This window comes from Podarcis liolepis (genome assembly GCF_965112155.1).
Source record: "Podarcis liolepis genome assembly, chromosome: 1".
Classification (NCBI taxonomy): Eukaryota; Metazoa; Chordata; class Lepidosauria; order Squamata; family Lacertidae; genus Podarcis; species Podarcis liolepis.
In genome coordinates, this window is record NC_139554.1 from 93,311,302 (window position 1) to 93,328,867 (window position 17,566).

A 17,566-nucleotide genomic window follows, 5' to 3' on the forward strand; every position below is an offset into this window, starting at 1 on the left:
GGAAGGAAAGAGGAACCCCTGACCATCATTCAAGGCACCCCAGGGTGCCACGGCACACTGGTTGAAAACCACTGTCTTAAGCTGTTGAACCTCAGTAAACTGATTAACTTTGCTGCCTGTGCATGTGTTTAGTTGGACACAGCACTGGATTTTCTTTGTCTGCACATGCTACCAGCATGAGTTTGACCAAACTGCGGGAGGCAGTGGAAGACAGGAATGCCTGGTGTGCTCTGGTCCATGGGGTCACGAAGAGTCAGACACGGCTAAACGACTAAACAACAACAAGCAACAACAACTGCACATGTCCAGGTACTCTGCTGCTTGGTTTTCCGTGCCCATGCGCTAGAGGTGATTGGATTTTGCACCAGCCCTGACCCAAGGCACCTTTAAACCATGCTGGCCTAGATGGAGAGGATGAACAAATGTACTCCAGCCAAGAAGGATGAAGGAATCCCCTGAAGGCAGCTTATCTAAGATCCTCCCAGGACTTTCCTGTCAGTTTGTCTAAACTGGAATATTGTTTGCTTCTTGAATGCCTGAAATATTTTTGCAACACACCCACACCCCTGTCATTTATGTTGGGGTTGTGAAGGATGGTGTTTATGACTGGGAACCCTACTGCCATCACTATGCCTAGTGCTAGTTGTCATTGCTGGTTGGGGTTGATGGGAGCTGGCTCCCAAAAGGACATGGAGGGGCACATATTCCTTATCCCTGGGGGGCGGGGGGGGGAGGAACATCCTCGTTTCTGCCTCCCACCTCCCGATTCTGAGGTCCAATGACAATTTTGATGCTTTGGGTTCAAAATTGAAAATTTGGCAAGATTATTGCACTCATGCATTGAACAACTAGAACAGATTATTTCACCTGACCTTTCAGGATGGAATCCTATATCTCCTTGACCCATTAATGACACAGCACAATATTTAGTAAAAAAATAAATAAATCGCTCTTAATAAATGCTTTTCTTTAAAAAAAAAGACACGACCACATGATAAATAAAAGCTCCATCAGATTAGCCAAGGAATAGCCTTGGATCTGCTTCTAATTTTCCTCTTCTTCAGAAGGGCTCACAACAAACAGTACTCTGAAATCTCTGACGCCATCTGGGGCTTTCCAAACTGAATTATTTTCATTTCCTCATTCGGCTTTCCAGCGAGCTAACGCTTCGCGGAAATAAAACAGCGGATGAGCATCCACTGAACAGTTAGTTCAAGGATGTCGATGAAGTTTGAATTGTCCCCGTATCTTTTCCCAGAGGAATAATCTGATCCTAGAGATACACTTACACGGGAGCAAGTCCCATTGCATTCCGTGGGACTTACTTCTAAGTAGACATGATTGGCAAATATCACTGAGTGCTTTTTAGAAATGGATGATTCTCAGTTTCGCTCCGCCCCGTTGTAGTCCCCCCACCCCGGTTATTCTGTTAATAAGGACTAGTCAGATAAAAAGACAGGATGTTCGAACGTTTAGGTAAGGAAGATAAGACGGTAAGGTAGATTAATCTCCAAAATAAAAGGTGCCGAAGCTGCTCAAGACTACTAGAAAAAGGAGCGTCCCCCTTGTAGACCCTTTACGACGTTATTTAGTATGTGCGCTCTGCACACGTTCAGATGCCCCCCTCCCTTAAGATAACGCGAAACTTTTCAGAAGTCAGCCGGGACGCGAGAAACAACTTCTAAGGCTGAGCTGTTTGTGCTCAGAGCAAAATGGGAAGGCTTGAAGCGGAAAGGAGGGGTTATAGTGGGAACGAAAATCGAAAGTAAAACGAGTCTGCTGCTCTCTCTTTTTGCATTTGAGCGAGAAACTACTTCTAAGCTCAGCCATTTCCCAAGATGGCTGAGAGGGAGGAGGTCTACATTTTCCCAGTCTTGGTGGAAGCGAATTGGGGCTGCAAGATTTCCAAAAGCCTGAAGAATAAGCTTTTGCTCTACTTCCAGAGTTCGAAGAGATCAGGAGGTGGAGAGTGCAAGATCCATGTGGAAGCCGGCAAGGAGGAGCGGGTAGTGGTCTGCTTCGCAGAGGAAGAAGGTGGGTTGGGGGGAGCTTGTTTGGTTCCCGACTTGTTGACAATATATGGGAGGAACTCAATATATTTATTGGGGAAAGGAAATGAATCAATCCCCATGGTGGGACGGTGCTTTCTGGGTGTAGAAATCCGTCTGATAGGGCGCTGCGTAGTATGCGTCTACTCAGAAGTAAGCCTCAGTGAAAGTGTTTTCTGTAACAAATAAAATGCATGGCGTTCTTTTACTTTGACGTGTCCACTGCCTGCGCCCGCTGATTGAGGATGGTTCACCTTAAAAGGAGTTTTGATGACCCACTGCGAAAGATGAATATTCTTCGACTTTGTTTTAGTTAATACTGTATACAAGTCGCCAAGTTTTAGAAGGAGCCCTTCCAGTTGCAGAAATGGTGGCCTTGCAGCGGAAACGGAGAGAATAGCAGCAACCCCAGCACAGTTGTTTGTTTTTTTTAAAGTATGAGAAAGAAAAATCAGGAGGCAAACAGATACCAGTACATGGTAGAGTAAGCTTATACATGCTTACGGGGGGAGTAATTTCCATGGTTCTTAATGGGGCTTCTGCATAGACATCTATAGGTTTGCCTCGAAAGAGAGGCTGAATTTTTTGTTTGCTTGAATAGTCTATTTGTGATTGCTTCTCAGCTTTCTTTTCCAGGAATCAATAAATGTTAAGTTTCACTTCTGGTTTCTAAACTCGGGACCCTCTTACATGCTAGTTCTTTCTTTGTTTGTGGCTAGCAGTGTTCACTTCTTAAACCTGAAGTAAATAAAAAAATGTAGTATTTCATAGTGAGGGGGTGCAGCCCCTTATTTTACTAACAATATAAGGCTGTTTACAGCCCTCCCATTTAGTTTGCATCCTGAGGTTTCTCCCCACTAGTTTGGGAAGAGGTGCAGTCACTATCCTGTTATTTCTTACAAAATCCTACATTTTATATTTATTTATTTATTTCACAACACGTACACTGCTTGATTGTAAAAAACACACACCTTCAAAGTGGTTTACAAAAGATAAAGCAGTAAAATCAAGAAAAAATTGCAACTCTACTACAAAAGTTAAAATACCACAATTTTAACTTTTATTGAGATTACAGTTACCTCAGCTGTTGATTTACCTCAGCATCATTTGGATGCGTTTCTTCCCAAACCTGCTTCAATCTGAATTGAGAAAAAGAACGGCATAGCTGCAGTTGTGTCTACACAGTAGTGTAGACTTATTTATTTGAGTTGCGTGGAGTTCGTGGTTTTGGGTTAAGGCAAATAAATGCATCTAAACTTCCTTTCCCTTTTTAAAATATTTAGATTTCTAAGATGTGCCATTGAACAGCATGTATCAGGATTATGTACCTCCCATTTATTTCTGCTAATATAGGTGGAGGGCTGGTAAAGATTCCCATCAGAACGCCTCTACCAGTCAGAGGCCTGGTTCTCACACAAGCTAAATCATGGTTAAGTGTGAACAAGTAAGTGTGTGGGTATTTTGGCTTAGCATTGTGTCTGAACCCAGACTTGTGTGTTGCCTCACTCCAGGTAAATCATGAGCTGTAGTCAATGCTTGTTCTGTGGCTTATGACTCATGGTTTGTCTGAAGGAGACAACCCATGAGCCTGGGTTTGGATGTAATTCTAATGCAATCCGTGGTTTGCAGGATTGGGGAAGAAGCAAATCACTTGCCATTTCCCCTCTTGAATGCCCATGTAATTGCTTGCTCACAGTTTGACTTTTTTTAATGTGTGGATTAGGTGGCCCATTGGTCTGACAGTATGAGGCAGGTTTGTGATGGTATCATACGGCTAAAAGCTAAGGTTATCTTGATACAATGATGGCTTTCCTGTTTTCCGTTTTAGTGAGGCAGAGAGTCCTTAACATGAACAAGCATGAACTTGATGTGCCTGAAAAAAAGAAATTGAAGCTGGCCGTCTCCTTGCCTCCTGAGGCAGCAGCTGACGATGAGCCCCGGCAAGAACCAAATGCAAGTCCGGTAAATGTTACATGCAGTTCTACTCTGAAACTATTTGCATAGCCAAAAATCCTTTTTGCCTCTCTGCATTCTGATCACCCTAGGAGTGAATTTGCACTTGGGGAATACAGTGTATATTGCATCTTCCATGCAGAAGCAATTCCAGTAGCTACAGAGGCTGAAACGTGACACAGTGATGGAGACCATGACTAAGAAGGGATGTATTTGTTGAGGGTCCCCAAGTACAGTTACAGACACTTCTGGTTACAGACTTTGCTAACCCAGAAATAGTACCTTGGGTTAAGAACTTGGCTTCAGGATGAGAACAGAAATCACATGGCGGCGGCAGTGGGAGGCCCCATTACCTAAAGTGGTACCTCAGGTTCAGAACAGTTTCAGGTTAAGAACGGAACTCCAGAACGAATCCAGAACGAATTAAGTTCTTAACCTGAGGTACTACTGTAATGTGATGTTCAAACTCTGTCCCCGAGAACTCTAGGATTCCCTGGAACCTTATCAAGAGTTCCGTGAATATCAGGAGTAGCAGAAAAGTTTCCTGAAAGGTAGCTTGTGTTCCCACTACTGTCCTCCTTCGGTTTTTAGGGATGCATTGGGTACATTATCAGTTGGTTGGGGTGATAATGAGGCTCAGCAGGCCTCGCAAATGCCCTGTGTAAACTCTAGGCCCTAGCATATGTCCCGAAATCCTTTTGCAGCATCATTCAGGGGTCTGTGGCAGGTAGTCTGGAATTTATCAACATCAGTCAGTATGGAAAGAGTTCCCTGAAGTCTTGGACGTTAAAACAGCAGCTTTAAATCATATCCATACTTACTCAAAAGTAAATCCCATTATTCAATGAGACATACTCCCAGGCAGGTGTGCAGAGCACATGACTAAGGCTGACATTCTGTGTTTTCAACTCACATGGGTTTCTTGGATTGGTAGGACAGACCGTATGGAGGAATATTTCATTGTTTTACTCTGGGCAGAGGGTTTGCTTTCTGATGCCTTACTTTTGTCTTGCTTTCAGAAGCCTGTTACAGCTGAAGAACCCAAAGATCTGGGTAAGTTACTTTTAAAAATATCCTGGGAAGCAACAATGAGTTACTTTTTGTTTTTATACAAGCCTTGTAAGTATGCTTCTTTCTGGGAAAGAATATTCAAATTCTGCTATTTGGAGAACTTTTTCTTTTCTTTTTTTTAAATTGGGATGGGTTTGGCTGGTTTGTAGTCAGTGTAGGAAACATTGTCTTTCTTTGCCTTTTGATTCTAGAACTTCCAAAAGATGTGCCAGAAAAGTTGGTGACCCAGGAAGAATTCAATGAAGTGGTAGTGACACCTGTGGGGAACGAACTTGAGCTGGAGACTATAGAGATGTACTTCGAAAGTAAGAAGCACTCTGGCGGGGGCCCCATTAAGTCCTGCCTTAAAGATGGAGAACAATTCATCATCACCTTTGCAAACAAAGAAGGTATCTTTAGACAGGGCTTGTTACATATATTACAACGGGTGGGGAACCTCAGACCCATGAGCCAAACGTGCCCCTCGGCCTTGGACTTTTCCCAGATCACTTCCTCTCCCCAAGCCATTTTTGGTTGGCTGGAATGTAGCCTACGGAACAAAGGAATAAATTGCCTCTACTCCCCTGCTCACTTTTGCCTCTGGTCCTGCTTGCCCCTGCAGTGTGCTTTATGGGGGGCTGCCCTTGAAGACTACTTGGAAACTTCAATTGGTCCTGCACTGCCGGGACTAGATGACCCTCTGGATTCCTTCCAACTGTGAAAACACAGCAGCCAGGTTACTGGCTGGAATTCCATTTAGATCTCATAACCCTTGTATTAGAACAGCTACACTGGTTGTCAGTTCATTTCTGGGTTCAGTTCAAGGTGTTATTGTTTAAAGCCCTAAAAGACTTGGTCCTCAGATACCTGACAGACTGCCTCCTTCCCTACAGGCCCTATTGGGCGCTAAATTTGACAAAGGGAAACCTCCTGGTTGTTCTACCACCCTCAGAATTTCACGCCAGCAGTGGTGGCCTGGGAGAGGGCATTCTCGGTGGTGGCCCCTAAGTCGTTGAACTCCCCACAGAGGTGTATCTGGCACCACCATTCTGGCAAATGCTGAAGATTCACTTTTTTACCCTGGCCTTTGACACTTGAGATGTATATTTGGAGGACTCACTTTATTTTCAGTTGTTTTTAATACATTCGTACCTTGGAAGTCGAACAGAATCTGTTCCAGAAGTCCTTTCAACTTCCAAAACGTTCGGAAACCAAAGCACGGCTTCCGATTGGCTGCAGGAATCGGAAGCCCCGTCAGATGTTCGACTTCCAAAAGAACGTTCGCAAACCGGAACAGTCACTTCCGGGTTTGTGGCGTTTGGGAGCTAAAATGTTCGAGAACTAAGCTGTTTGAAAACCAAGGTACAACTGTACTGTATTTCAGTTGTTGTGATATGCCTTGAGATCTTAGGTGGAAGGGCTGGTAATAAATTATAATAGTAATAACAACAACACCACTGATATTTTATGTAACCTGCCCTGGGCTCAACAGGCTGCTAGTATGAATAATGAATAAATTAAGCAAGTGTTTATTCTCCATTTTAAACCATCACCTACCGTGAGCCTTGGTGATGAGAGGGTGCGAAAATACAATAACCACCTTAAATATTTTCTCCACATGCTGGGCCAGAAGCTTGAAATGGGATCTTGAGCTGAAGGAGCATGATGTGAGGAGGCAGGGAATGTGTACACATCAAGAATATGCCGACACTGTCCAGAATAATAAGGTTTTTCTAGTGGGTGATGTTTTGTTCAGGTATCTGGAACAGGAGGTTGTCATTATTCTTTGTGCTTCTTTCCAACTAGATGCTCAGGAAGTTTTGAAAAGAGAGAGTCACGTAGTAAATAAAACTGCACTTCAAGTCAGACAGCCCCAGCAGGAGACCGCCCAAGCTGCGTCGCAAATGTCGGCTTCTCTCGCTGTTGTTCAGAACGATTTGCAAGAGCCTGTAGAAGAATGCATGCTGGTTCTGTTGGTAGAAAACACCAGTGGCTTATCAGAATCGGACAAGGATTTCACTGTGGAAATTTTGCCGGAGCTCAGTGCTGCTGTACTCAGTTTCATCAAGCCTATAGGTAAGAGAGAGAATGGATAAAAGGTATTAAATAAGGTCTCCTCCCCGCTCCCCTTTTAAAGGAGCCAGGCAATTGGAAAAGGAAAGGAAAACGGGTTTCTACTCAGCGTTGAACTTGTTGGAACGTGCCCCATAGTGTTTAACTTAGGAATAGGGCACAGGTGGACCTCTAGATGTAGCTGGTCTCTATAAGTCCCTTCATCCCCAGCCAGGGATGATGGGAGCTGCAGTCCAGTAATATCTGGAGCGCCACAGGTTCCCTCTCCCTAGCAGAAGTGATGGGGCTCTGGTAATGGCAAGCCCTTGAGAGTATTCCTTCTGAAACTCAGCAAGTGTCTAAAACCTTTGCTTTGTTCAAGTATGTGGGTTCCCTCCTGAGACAGTGCTTGCCACCTGCCATGTTTAGAAATGCTTGTGTTAAAAATAACATCCTTAAATTTATCTAGCACCGCCTAATGTACCAGTGCACCTTTTTGTCTGTTGAAAGCTTTAAAAAATTGTGTTTAGCCCAGGCCTGCCAAGCTTTTAGCCCCGTAGATGTTGCGGAACTACAGTTCCCATCATCCCTGGCTGTTGTACATGCTTGCTGGGGCTGAGCAACATCTGAAGGGCCAAATGTTCCCCACCCTTGAACTCACCGATGCATTGGTTGAATGTTGCAGCTCCTGATGTGATGTTTCTGAGTGCATGTGTTTGCTTGGCAACTCTAGATTGTCCTGTCTGTATGACAAGAGTTGTGCCATACTGGGTATATCAAGAAGACACATGGTCTTTCTTTTGGATTGGATTAATTTTGCCATCACAAAGGCAGCAGAGAAGGGAAAGGTTCTGTCGCTACAGTCATCCTGGCCATATGAACAGAAGGGTGATTGAAGGAAGATACAGTGAGCTTAATCAGAATTGTTTCTTGGGGGTGTGAATTTGGAACTGGAATGAGATACAAGAAGAGGAGATGGGGAAGACAAGGTGAAATCCTGTGCAGTGGAGAGAAATAATGGGAATAGACTGAAGATGTGAGTGACTGCACCTTGGGGCAGCTTGGTGAATACTCAGTAAAGGTAAAGGGACCCCTGACCATTAGGTCCAGTCGTGACCGACTATGGGGTTGCGCGCTCATCTCGCTCTGTAGGCCGAGGGAGCCGGCGTTTGTCCACAGACAGCTTCCGGGTCATGTGGCCAGCATGACTAAGCCGCTTCTGGCGAACCAGAGCAACGCACGGAAACACCGTTTACCTTCCCGCCGGAGCGGTACCTATTTATCTACTTGCACTTTGATGTGCTTTCGAACTGCTAGGTTGGCAGGAGCAGGGACCTAGCAATGGGAGCTCACCCCATCGTGGGGATTCGAACTGCCGACCTTCTGATCAGCAAGCCCTAAGCTCTGTGGTTTAACCCACAGCGCCACCCGCGTCCCAGAATACTCAGTACACATAGTTAATTGTGTTGCTTACTGCTATTTCTTTAAATTCTCTTTTAGAAATAGACCAATTTATCAAAGACTTCAATCAGTACCATAGGGCTAAGCAATTACACATTTCTGCACATTCTCTGGAGGTGACAAAAAGCATTCTGGTAGAAGACATCCCACCTCGCATCTCTCAGGACTTCATCAGTGTCTATTTTGAAAGCAAGAAGCATGGAGGTGGACCAGTGTCAGATGTCAACTACCTTCAGGAAGAGAATTCGGCTGTGGTTACTTTTCAGGATAGCAAAGGTAATTTGTACTACTTGATAAGGTGGGCTCATAATCCTGGATTATTGCGAATAGCAGGGTAATAATCATTGTGATCAATGTATTTTGGTGGTAATCAGGTGGCTTGTAGGCAGAGAAGGTAGGAAGAACAAGAAAACATCAACTTGCCTAGCTTTCTGACTTTTGGGAAGAGAATGAAGTACAATATGCAGCAAGAGTCCCTAAGTACCAAAATACAAACATCAGAAAAAAACCAAAAAATATGAAAATATACTTGAAATGAGCAGCTTTCTTGTATATAACAGCTTATTAATAATGTCATGGTATGAACAAATAAAATAAATACTTGAGCACATTGAAGGTACGGTATATTTTCATATTTGTGGGTCTTTCTGTTGTTTTTGTAATTCTTAGAAGAGAAAAGTTTGCCAAGCTGACATTGGCTGTGGTTATGCATCTCACGAAGCCATGGTTTGTTTCATGAATTTTCTCTCATGAGCAAACAAGCCACAGTTGTTTCTCCAACCTCTTTTGCAATGAAGTTTGAGAGGCTGTTCTAGGTCTCTGCTGAATATAATATAGGAAAACAGCCAGAGTTGCCAAGATGGCCTGTCCATGCAAAAGCCACTAAGCCCTATTGAACGCTTCTAAGTAAACATACCTAGGATTGCATTGTAATAATTTATCCTAGGCTATACTGTATTAGTTTGTGGAACTGATGTATTAGGAGAAGCGCAGCTCATTCCTTGAGTTTAGTCTTGAGTGTAGTCATTTTGATTGCAAAGCGGGGGCACCAAACAAAATACAAGCCTCTGTACCAGTTTTAGTTTGAGAGAACCTGGAGAAGGTAGGAAATTTGAAAGCAATAGTGATGAGGGTGTTGGCAGGGCTGGTGGAGGAAAGCAGGCTGGAATGGTGTACTGACACAACTAGGTGTGGCTGAAGGAACAAGCAGGTGGATATTTGACCCTTCTGACAGAAATCAGAAACTCTTCCAGAAAGTGAAATGGTCACAGGGAAGGCAACTGGAAGTGATTCTGAGCAATCTTGGCATCTGAAGGAGGGAAGAGAAACCCATTGGCCATGTGGGGTGACGATTAAATTACATTATTGAACTCTGTCCAAGTCTAATGTGGTGTGGAGGGGGCTATGCAGTGCAGAGCAGTAAGTGTTGGGTTACGTGGAGGGAGTTGCACACTAATCTGGAGTTGATCATGTTGTATTTATGGTAGTTGTATCTCCTCTTTCTCTCTTTTTTAAAGATGTAACTACCGTCTTGAAGCGGAAGCATTCTTTTAACAGTGTGCCAGTTCTTGTCCATCCATACTATGCCTCTTTGGGAGCAGCTCTCTACGGGAAAGAGAGATCACAAATTAGGATGCCGGACCCAATCGGACTGCCGATAGATCCCTACCACTGGCAATTTTTACAGCAGAATCCACAGGGACTTGAGGAAATCAGCCGTGCAATGGCAGGTTGCTATTGTGAGGTTGAGTGGCCTGCTAGGCATTGTTCACACCCAGAAATTACCCTGCGCCCTTCTCTTGCCTTATCTAAGCAGAAAAGCTTCTTGGTCAAGACCTGGCAAGAAAATGTTTCTACCCGTTTGACACAGTTCCTGTCCAAGCAGAAGGTTGCCAAGTGTGTATTGAACGCTGAAATCTGGGAAGCCATAAGAAATAACATAGTAAAAGATGACATTTGGATCTTGCCCGATATTGCAAAGGGGATAGTTGTCTTGGTTGGGGCACCAGAAGCTGTCAGGTGCTTGGAGGAGGAAATGCAGGTGCTGATTGAAAAAGCTGCTAAAAAGATTGAAAGAGAGAAGCAAACAATAGAGGCAACTGTTCCTGTTGTTGCTGGAAAATACACTATTTTAAACAATGCTGGACTACAGGATAGTATCCACATGGAGTACCCAGATCTAAAGATTGCATATGATGCTTCCAGAGGGCTTATAATACTGCATGGTGTAGCTGCTGAAGTTTTTAAAATAAAAAGCGACATTTTTGAAAGGATATCCCGCATGGACCAACGATATGTTGATGTTCATCCTTACATTCTTCTTTTTATGCAACATGTAGATAATGAACATCTATCACAACTCTTGTTTTGGTCCAAAAAGATCAATGCATTCTATGAGCTTGAGGAGAAGGCAGTTCTACTGATTGGGGCAGCTCGCCAGGACCTTCAACGGGCTGAGGAAGAAATGAAGACGAAGCTGACCTGCAAATGTGTTGAACTGGAGGACAATTCGATTCTCAGAAAGAGAGAGTGGAAAGAACTGACCAACAGTTTGTGCAAGATTGTACAACTGAATAATTGTTCAAGTGAAACCATCAGAATTCAGGAGATGGAGGATCAAATAGTGATTGCAGGCTATTTCGAAGATGTAGGCAGTGCCTATCAGAAGATCTTTGATTTTGTTGACAGAAACACAAAAATACAAAAAACCATCAGGACTAAATCTACAGCAGTTACAATGTATATGGAAGAGGAGAAGCGTAATAGTTGGCTTAAATTGGAGCGGCAAGGCATAACAATCCGTTTTGGCACGCAGGCAAATCGCAGGCTGATTTCCCTGGAAGGACCCCGGGTAGAAGTCCTGAAGGGACTTGAGCTCTTTCAAAACACCCTGTCCTCTCTGTATTGTACTAAAATGGTAATAGATAAACCAGGAGCCAAAGAATTCTTCAAGGAACAAGAACATTTATATGTTGCTGGTGCCAAACAACAATTTAACTGTTTGATCAGGATTCAGGAAAGCTCGGAAGAAAGTGAAGAGGAGGGCGGAGATGTGAATAGACCTGAAGAAAAGAGACTGCCAAGCTGCGAAGTTAGGCTAGAAGATGGCATCGTAGTAGCAGTTCATAAGGGTGACTTGACCCGTTACTCGGTTGACGTTGTGGTCAATGCATCCAATGAAGACCTGAAGCACATTGGTGGCCTTGCATATGCGCTGTTAAAAGCGGCTGGCCCACAGCTGCAAAGTGAGTGCGACGACCTAGTCAGGAAGTATGGATGTTTGAAGCCTGGCCGTGCAGTTAGAACACGTGCTTGGAATCTTCCATGTAAAGAATTGATCCATGCAGTTGGGCCGAGGTGGAACCATTCAGAAAAAGAGAAATGTACCCAACAGTTAAAGGAAGCTGTGAAGCAAAGCTTAAACCTGGCAGAAACATATAGCCATCGCTCTATAGCCATCCCTGCCATAAGCTCTGGGATTTTTGGATTTCCATTAGACGAGTGTGCCCATACCATTGTAACATCCATTAAGGAACACTTGGAAGAAACCTCTGGGAGTGGCTGCCTAAAAGAGATACTCCTTGTGGACTCTAACGAAAATACTGTTCGGGTACTGTCAGAAGCTTTGAATGAAATATTCACAGACACACTGCCCCCATCTAAGTCTTCCTTAACCTCCAAAACTAAGAGCCACGCTACAAAGAGTAGGAAAGAACCTCAAGAAATAACTACGGCTGAAGGTGTGAAAATAGTACTACAGAAAAAGGGAATTGAAGACTCCACAGTAAGTTGCTGCTGCAGTTTTTTCAAACTCCTTTTTAAATAGTGTAGAGTGGACTAAATGGTCAATGCAATTAAAATAAAATCTGCTTCAGTGCGGTTAATTAGAAAAGCACAAAGGTGAAAAAACAAAGGAGATTATAGAATCATAGACTCAAAAATTGTGAAGTTGGAAGGTACTCTTCTGCTCTTAGTGACCCTGCATAGTAGCAATGTGTCTGTACTGCAATATGTATGAATTGAAGCTTGCTTACACCATTATTGGCCCAGGTGCCACAGAGTAAAATTACAGAATCTCCACAAATGTCTTCTTTCCCATCCCCTACAATAGTTAATGGCTTTTGCAACTTCTTGATTTTGAGTGTGTCAGTTCTTAATGATAGTTAAAGCTGGTAGAACTCTTTGCAACTTCTAACATTTCCCCTCTGTGTTGGAAGTCTAAGAACATCTGGAGGGTTGCAGGTTTTCCATCTCTGCACAGATGGGCAGGCAGATAAGTGGACCTCACTTTGCTGTGTTGGGGGTGGGGTCACTCTGGTGGCGTTGGCAACGAGGGCTGGGCTGGTGTCCCCTGCCGTCATGTGCTATTCCTGGCTTGTCTTTCTCCCTTTTCTTTTTTTAGGCGAATGTAATTGTCAACAGCGTTTCCAGAGACCTGCAGCTGGACAAAGGCCCGCTCTCCAAGGCTCTGCTTGCCCGAGCAGGAATGGAACTCCAGGAGCAATTGACTAAAGAAGGCCAAGGAAAGGACATCAAAGAGGGATGTGTGTTGAAAACAAATGGCTATGCTCTGGGTTGCTTTCATGTGCTGCATGCCCATTTGCCTTCTTGGAATCAGGGTAAAAAATCTAAGGTATGGCTTTATACTACCGCCCAATGCAGTGGTGGCTGGTTTCCATTGGGAATGCTGGGGCAGGATGTGGGCAAGCCGACAGAAAGTGGAGCTGGAGTCAATGGCAGGCCGAGCCCACCCTCCTGCCTGCTGCGTTCTACAAGGACAGCACTAAGGCTGAAGAGGGGGAAACTGTCAGGTGGTGGCACTAGGGGTTGCTTGTGAGGGAGAAGGCAGGCAGGTGGGGAGCTGGCTGCAAGCAGACTGAGGTTGGAGGGCACTACCGCCATTTTCCCCAATGGACCAGCTTCCACTAGTCAAGTGTTCAGAAAAACTGACCGGAGATTTGTTATGCTCCAATTTCAGTTGAATAGCTGCCTTCAGCCCATCCAGATTTAGATGTTTTTCATCTTGCTGGTTTGGGGAAGTTCAGCACCGACCTAGTCAACTCACACGCATTTCCTTTTATCTGGATTAATTCAGCTGTGCTGGCTGTCTTGGAAAGAGTTGCATTCAAACAACTAATTTGATTTGTCTTGGGAACCATTTAATGGCAGATATCTAGAAGATGCTACCTGTCAAGAAACGCTTAAACTGCAGGTTCTAAAATGTTTCCTTTTCCGGCCTCCAGATCCTGGGAGAGATTGTTGAAGAATGTCTGGAAACCACTGAGCAGCTTTCTCTGAATTCCATCGCGATCCCAGCCATTGGGACGGGTAACCTACTATTTCCCAAGCAGTTTGTTGCTAAAGCAATGTTCGACGAGGTGTTCAAATTCAGTCGGAAAGCGAATCCCCGCTCTCTTAAAGAAGTTCATTTTGTTCTGCATCCGAGTGATACGGATACCATCAAGGTAACTATCATTTTTGCAGCATCCCTTTTGTTAAAGACAGCTATTTGATATTAAAGATAGCTTTAGAAGATCCTAAGTGTTACAGGAGCAGTTTCTCTCTCCCCCCACAAAAAAATCAGATCCAGCATGTCCCTCAAAATATGAAGCTTCTCCTTCTTGTATGGCCAATGTGTTATCTTGCTCCTATATTGTACATTAACACACAGACAGTGAGGCAGAAAAGCTGGCTGGGACAATCTGCATCAATGAAATTACTGCCTCAGTGCAAGAAAAAATCCTCTTCCAGTTTGATGATACCCCTAACATCATCCTACCTGTTCTACTTTTCTCAACTAGGTGATATAGGCTAGATCGCAAATACTCAAGTGCCGCATAGAAATGTGACCCCCTGCCCACCAAATGTGTTTTTTTGTGGCTTCTTCTCCTTAGACGGGGGTAACCAGTGCAGTGTCCTCATGGTGTTGTTGGACTCTAACTCCCATCAGCCCCAGCCATCATGACCAATGGTTAGGGACGATGAGAGTTGTAGTCCAATAACATCTGAAGAACAGCACATGAGCTACTCTAGTCCTAGGAAAATGGAGGGAAGGAGAATTTCATTGAAACTGCAGGATAGCCTTTGTCAACTGGTGCCCTTCAGATATTTTGGACCACAACTGATTGGAGCTGTAGTTCAGAACATCTGGACAACACCAGGTTGGCAGAGGCAGCTGTCAGAAAGCATAGCAAATTTGATGTCAGTCAGTTATTTCTCAGTGCTGGATTGGTTGGGAAGTGAAACAAATGGGCACTGAAGCTATGCAGCTTGCTTATTTGGACCATTTGATACCCTCTGCTTAGGGTTAGATGCTACAAAAGAATGCAGCCCACGTCTAGTGTATTGTCAAAAGCGGGTCTTGCTTGAGTAGTATTTGCAAACAGCTTTTCTGCTTTACAAAAGCTGGTTCTTTTGCACCATAAATCACTGGAAAGGAACCTCTGGCTCACTGGTGTAAATTAATCCTAGCAGGTGTCCCAATTTTGCCTATTATGAAGTCTCTTTCTCCCATCCACCCCCTGTCCTGATGTCAGGTAAAGATGCAGCTTCAAAGGAATAGTTGTGCTCCTGATTGTTCCTTGGCAAGTGGGGCTTGTATACAATGCCTTTTGAATTTTGACACCAAATGGGAGTTTCTGATCAGGAACTCTGTGGAGTGTAGCCAAGTCATGCGGAAAGCAGGCCCTGCTGTAATTTCAAGCCCTGCTGGCAAGGGTTACCCTCCTGCTCCATGCAGGGCTTGAGGTTGTCATAGCTGATCATCAGTGACTCATAGTGCATATGTTTATTTGGCACAATATTTCTGCTTCTGCTAGTTATGCAGACAACAAGAATGCGTTAAACACACACATCGAGTCCTACCCACCTTCATGAAAGAGACTTAAACTTTAGAGGCAGTGCCGATACTCTTTCAAACTTCTCATCTAAACAGTTAAAAGGTAAACATGGCTTCATAATTTCAACAGAGTGACTGCAAAGGCAGTGATGTTCCAGAAGAAATACCACATGGCACCCTTCTTGTCTCTTTTCCTGATAATGTGTTCATTGTAACGAAACCCTAAAAGCCTGCTTGAAGTTTTAGCCTGTTTTTATTGTGGATTTTTTCCCCTCCTCTAGGCATTTACAGATGAATTAAACAACAGGCTGAATCCCAGCCAAACAAATATAGTACCTGACAGCTCCCAACAGCTAGGTCAAGGTAAATCTTCTTGCTTTCAGAAAATCCCACCAGCCCCTGCAAAAACAAAAAGCAAAACGTTTGGAGCTTGGCCCAGAAATATTGGGAATTCTGGAATCTCCTAATGAGGAAGAAAAGCTGGCAGAGCTGAGGAAAGCTGCAGGAAACATTTTGGTTTTCATGTAAAATAAGGGAGAAGATGAGCCAGTATATATTTATTCTCTCTACATAGGCCAGTAGCCAAATAGCAGCAGAGCTAGTCGTATGTGCATATTTTTCATCCCATGTGCCATGTGACAAACTGCATTTTGAAATGGGACGCTCAGAAAGTACATTTGTGATATGTTGTGGGATAGCCCTTAGAACAGGAAAAGCTCACAAGTTCCATTGGGCTGCTACAAGCATCTTGTGTGAACCTACAGCAGCTCTTTGGAGTCCTGGCCATGACTCTAGCGGTGAAGTTAGTCCCAATAAGCAGTGTGTGAAGTAAACTCAGGTAGCAGTGAGTCTTGCTAGGTATCCACCCCTCCACTTTTCTCTTCTATGGCATGATTTGTGAGAAGCCACCTTCTGCTTCAAACTAATACCATTTTATGCCCAGGACTGGGAAAACTCCATCTTTTCCCAGTGTGGATTCTAGCAAAAGAAATAAAAATGATTTTATTTAACTCAGGGACTGGATGCTTTCAACCTCCTCTTCCTTCACTGTACAGTAGTACCTTGGTTCTCAGTCTTAATCTGTTCCAGAAGTTCGTTCCAAAACCAAAGCATTCCAAAACCAAGGCGCGCTTTCCCATAGAAAGTAGCGCAAAACAGATTACCGTATTTTCCACCCTATAGGGCGCACCTACTTTTTTTTGGGGGGGGAATAAAGAAAAAATATATATTCCCCCCCCCAGGCACGGGGCTGGGGCGGGGGAAGCCCAAGCTTCCCCCGACCCCAGCCCCCAGAATAGGCTACTATCCTCAAGCCTTCCCCCACCAGCCCCGACAAGCTCTGGGAGTATTCCCCACCTCCCGCAGAAGCCGTGCGCTCTTTAAAGAGGCTGTGCGGCTTCTACTGGCTTTTTATCTATTTCTGCAGTCACACAATCAATCCATCAGTAGCTGAACTGGGTTCCAGACAGTCACAAAAACAAATTAACTGAAAAAGCCTCAAAAACAAAAACAAAAAATAAATAGCAAAAACAAAAGCACCAAACTTAATACATTCCGGAAGTCTTTTTGACTTCCAAAATGTTCGAAAACTACGGCACAGCTTCTGATTGGTGCAGGCGCCCCGGAAACAATAGCTGTCAACCACATTGGATGTTTGGCTTCCAAAAAATGTTCTAAAGCTGGAACACTTCTGAGTTTTTGGTGTTTGGGAACCAAGGTGTTTGAGAACCAAGGTGTTTGAGAACCAAGGTACCACTGTACTGGGGCAGAGAAGAGAAAATGAGACTGCATGTGCCTGAGGCTTGATGTTGCTCATTCATGACCAGGGATGGCAATGTGGTGCCCTCCAGATGTTGTTGGACTAAAGCTTTTACCAGCTCCAGCCAACATGGGTGTTGGGATGATGGGTTTTGTAGTTCATCCACACCTGGAGGCAACTGCATTGCTTATCCCTGTGCTACGACTATGCCTACTTTTGAAAAGCTCCAGTGTCTGATGGGGACCAAATTGGATTCAATCTGTGCTGCTTTTATTCAATTCAAAGTCCTGACTGGGGTGAAAGCTTTATTAAAATGATGAACTGAGGACAAAGAGTCATCTCCTGAAAAGCATTGGGTGGATACGTAAATATCCTACAGCTAAATGCTTAGGAGAAGGGGGAGCC

The 17,566-nt window shown here is 44.1% G+C and overlaps 2 protein-coding genes across 2 annotated transcripts in view; both read left to right on the forward strand.

Annotated features, from left to right (window-relative positions):
- Positions 1-1,541: 1,541 nt before the first annotated feature.
- PARP14 (poly(ADP-ribose) polymerase family member 14) overlaps positions 1,542-17,566 on the forward strand; it is a 51,333-nt gene continuing 35,308 nt past the window's right edge. Inside the window, exons 1-10 of the mRNA XM_083471205.1 lie at positions 1,542-2,034; positions 3,877-4,010; positions 5,021-5,054; positions 5,264-5,461; positions 6,858-7,127; positions 8,604-8,840; positions 10,082-12,348; positions 12,967-13,197; positions 13,808-14,029; positions 15,684-15,863. Of these exons, the coding sequence (XP_083327331.1) occupies positions 1,839-2,034; positions 3,877-4,010; positions 5,021-5,054; positions 5,264-5,461; positions 6,858-7,127; positions 8,604-8,840; positions 10,082-12,348; positions 12,967-13,197; positions 13,808-14,029; positions 15,684-15,863 (3,969 nt within the window). The 5' untranslated portion in view covers positions 1,542-1,838. The remainder of the gene's footprint in view (positions 2,035-3,876; positions 4,011-5,020; positions 5,055-5,263; positions 5,462-6,857; positions 7,128-8,603; positions 8,841-10,081; positions 12,349-12,966; positions 13,198-13,807; positions 14,030-15,683; positions 15,864-17,566) is intronic.
- Positions 15,684-17,566, forward strand: part of PARP15 (poly(ADP-ribose) polymerase family member 15) — a 9,670-nt gene continuing 7,787 nt past the window's right edge. The window contains exon 1 of the mRNA XM_083490414.1: positions 15,684-15,900. The gene's annotated coding sequence lies outside the window, so the exon portion shown is untranslated. The remainder of the gene's footprint in view (positions 15,901-17,566) is intronic.